This window comes from Microtus ochrogaster, chromosome 10 (genome assembly GCF_000317375.1).
Source record: "Microtus ochrogaster isolate Prairie Vole_2 chromosome 10, MicOch1.0, whole genome shotgun sequence".
Classification (NCBI taxonomy): domain Eukaryota; kingdom Metazoa; phylum Chordata; class Mammalia; order Rodentia; family Cricetidae; genus Microtus; species Microtus ochrogaster.
Window position 1 is genome coordinate 52,100,493 of NC_022016.1, and position 3,902 is coordinate 52,104,394.

At 48.3% G+C, this 3,902-nt stretch overlaps 1 protein-coding gene across 4 annotated transcripts in view; it reads right to left on the minus strand.

The window, feature by feature from the left end:
• Positions 1–1,019: 1,019 nt before the first annotated feature.
• The window catches only part of Eya3 (EYA transcriptional coactivator and phosphatase 3), an 89,129-nt gene continuing 86,246 nt past the window's right edge, over positions 1,020–3,902 (minus strand). For all 4 annotated transcript variants that reach the window (XM_005353121.3, XM_026781986.1, XM_005353120.3 and 1 more), the window contains one exon: positions 1,020–3,507. In XM_005353121.3, coding sequence (XP_005353178.1) covers positions 3,427–3,507 — 81 coding nt within the window. In that variant the 3' untranslated portion in view covers positions 1,020–3,426. The remainder of the gene's footprint in view (positions 3,508–3,902) is intronic.

Here is a 3,902-nt window from a genome sequence, read left to right on the forward strand (position 1 = left end):
AAATTTTATTTTTTTCAAGTTTATAAGATAGTTCCCATTACATATAACATTATGATCAAGGACTCTATAGCCACAAATGCCCGCAGTCACATAAATATATCCAACCCAACTGATGCCTTTTCTTGCTAAAGAGGCATCTAAAGTCCAGAGAGAGAGTGGTGATCCAAGTAGAAATGGTCCTTAATGGGATGGCTCCGCTCAGTGTGCTAGGAGGCAGCCAGGGAGCCTTGCTTGCTAGAGCGGACTCAGGGTAGAGGGAGGACAGGTGGCCTGTGGACAGGGCTGAGACACAAGCAGATTTTTGCCTCTTGTGGATAAGATATTTGACCTCAGAATTCCAACTTGGCATCTACAATAAGTCTGTCTGGATAGTTCTAGCTTCTTGAAGATGAAGACCAGGTTAGCAGCAAGAAACATAAACTTACTCAAGAAGGGCCTCTGCTACACCCTGGAAAGGAATGAAGGAGGGCCCAAGCTTGCCACCTGGGAGATAGCCCCCCCCTCCTGCTTTGCCTGGTGCTCTTGTCAACTGTGACTCCTACTCAAAGTAGTGTCTGGAAGTGCCACACGCTTGCAACTGCAATGTCAATCAGATTCTAGATGGAGCTGCAAAGGCTGGATTTGTGTGAATCGCAAACAAGCTGTGCCAAGTCTCTCGGGACGCTAGATCTGACACCCAGCTTGTACAGAAGACAGAACACCCCCAAATTAAAAGCCCAAAATAGGCACCTAAATTCTGGAGCAGGGATCCATTCTCCCGGACATCACCAGCTGTCCCAGGGGCACTGGACAGGTGATGCTAAGGCACAGTCAGTTTTACATTCGAAAGTCACCTCATATCCCAGGACACTCCTAGAATCAGCCCACACCATGAGATGTCTACACTAACCCTTCAGAACACTGAATCCAGCAAGGAAGGATGCACCAGCGATTGCTCAGGGCACTCTGTCCAGTAAAGACGGCCTCTTTTTAATCAAACAACCCAGTTTCTTGCAGCTCCAAGTTCCAACAGCTTTTGATTTTTTAAAAGAAATTTTATTTTCTGAGTGTTTTCTTGCATGTATGTAAGTGCTTGGTGCCAAAAGAGGGCATTAGTTCTCTGGAACTACAGTTACAGATGTTGTGAGCAGCCCTGTGGGCGCTCACACCTTGACCTCTGTACCAGCAGCTAGTGTTATTAACTAGCAAGCCGTCTTTCTAGTACCAACAGTTCCTAATGCTGCCAGCTCATTTTCCTACCCAAGCCTTTGTGGGAGGGAGGGAAAGTCAATGCCAAGGGCAGCAGTACACCAATACACCCCTGCTTCCTGTCTGCCCTGATGGTCGCTGCCAGAGCAGAGGCTCCTCAGCTCAGTATCTCCTTGCTTCTCTTGGCCAAGTCCAAATTCTTTTTGTAAAGAGAGCTAAATTGGGCAGGCAGGGCAAGATGAAAAGGGATTCCATGTTCCATTCTAAGAATGGAGAGTTTCCCTTTAAGTGTTCATGGTATGACCTGTGTGCAGAAGGCTGTGCATCACCACTTGACAGTTGTAAAAGCCTGAAGTCAACAAGTGGCCTTTGTCCAGGACAAGAAACTACACTGGCAACGACGGACGGGGTGGAGGCTTCAAAGTAAAACTTATCCTCGAGTTTTCTATGATGAACCACAAAAAAAGGCCGGGCAGTGTTGGGATGGTGGTGCTCAATGTAGCCTAGGAAAGTCAGGCTTAGATGCCACCTCTTTGCTCCCACCCCCATCTCAAAACAAAGCCAAATGAGTGACTAAAATGGAACACCAACCTCACTTCCTGTCTGAGCCCCTTCCTCAACTGCTGCTCTCAGAAGTACTGGCCAACAGTTCTGCAGATGGTGTGCCAGCCTTTCTGCTGCTGTCTGGTAGCCTCTGTGCTGCAGCGTTTCTGGGGACAGTGACTGTAGCAGTGGTTGGTCAAGGACCTCCTGAGGACCAGAGTAGCACATTTCCTCACCTCTAGGGAAGTTTACCCCAATTAAGGACCTCATATTGGTCCTCAAGGGACAGTGCCTTCAAACAAAACAAAACAACAACAATAACAACAAAGCCAAAAAACAAAACCTAGCTGGACTTGAAGGCTGGGACTATGCCCAGGCTCTCCTCCAAAGCATCTGGGGCAGGCTGACAGGGCCCTTGCAACTAGCTCAGGGTTCCATTTTTAGGCATTTAAGTCAAGAGAGTATTTCTGACCTGATTTCCCACTTCATCATGGCATCTGAGAAATGGAGTGTTTCATGGGAAACTGGGTTTTGGTTCTAACAATCTGCTCTCTATTCCCAGACACAGATCTGGGCAAATATAAGTTTGGACAACTGCATGTAAGTGCAGGGCAAAGGAAGCAGGTGTAGCCTGCTCTCAAGACCTTTTGACTTTACCTGAGAGGGCGGGGGCTGGCCAGAGCTGCATGGAGAGAAGTGGATTTGAGAGAGAGCAGGGAGTGTGAACCCAACATCTATCTGATGACTGAGCTGGCCACAGAGCAAGCATCTGCTGGGAACAGGAGCTGCTCTGCAGAAGGAGCACTAGGAAGACTCCTACCTCAGGAGCCAAGGATGAAATTCCTAAGGACCCCAAGCCCCTTCTCTCCAATTTGGAGGGTGAGCCTCTTGGGACACAGTCTCTAAATTATGAGCTAAAGGTGTAGATTTATTGTTTATGGGAAGGAGTTCCCAGGGTTGTGACTTTTGGTTACAGATGAAGGACTGGTCAGGAGACAGGCTTACAAGATGGGAGACACCAAAGTCTAAAGTTAGTAAGTGACAGGGCCCTAAGACAGCGAGGAGCCTCCTGGAAAGCAGAGTCCTGGGCCACTAAAGGGTGCTGCTGACACAGAGAGGTATTTCAGACATTTCCATTACCACTGTCACGGAAACTTTACACACCGCTTTCTTCATAGGGGGGTAGGAGTGCTTCAGAGACCAGACCCTCAGCTACAAAAGTAACATACCCATTCACTGGGAGAGGACTTCTACATCTAAGATTACAGGAGATGTTCTCATGGGACACATTTTCCATCAGCATGATGAGGAGGAGCTCCCAGTCTGTCCATGCACCAAAGGTGCAACTGTGCCCCAAGCATTGCCTTTTCTCGTTCTTCTTTCTTGAATGAAACAGAACTAAAGCATAGTAGCGGCATCAAGTCTGCTGTTCCAGCCAGCCACCTCCTGCTGGACTATGGACAGGGCCGCGGCTTGCTCTTAGCAAAAACTGCAGTTGGTTCTGATTGTGTTCTCGCCAGCATTCCATGGAGAGAGAGAAAGAGCACAAGAGAAGGGGAAGGGGCGCTGAGACACAGACAGACAGACAAACAGACAGACAGACAGACAGGAGAGAAGGGTCTCAGAGGGCTCTGGCCTGACTCCTGTCGGAGGTAAAAGAAGCTCACAAGGAAGGAAGGCTCTACGTTCCAGTTCTCAGAGGAAGTCAAGCTCTAAAGCCTGGTGCAGGGACACCAGGTCTCCATGGTTTGTGATCCTCCAGAAGGGCATGTTGTGCTGGAAGAGAAGAAGGAAGGCTAATTAGCCCAACTTCTGGAACCCAACTTACACCCTCTCCTCCACAGATGTCTCCTTGAGGCTCTTGGAAACCATCTATCCTTTTGTCAGAACTTTGTACAGGACACAGAAATATGAGGAATTTGTAAAAGATTTCAATGCTATCTATGCTTTTATAAGAAAAACCTGTCCTAGCTTTTAAGGTTTTCAGGATCAAATAAAATGGTGATAAGAAATTAGTATTTCTGAGCCGGGCGGTGGTGGCGCACGCCTTTAATCCCAGCACTCAGGAGGCAGAGGCAGGTGGGTCTCTGTGAGTTCGAGACCAGCCTGGTCTACAGAGCTAGTTCCAGGACAGGCTCCAAAGCCACAGAGAAACCCTGTCTCGAAAAACC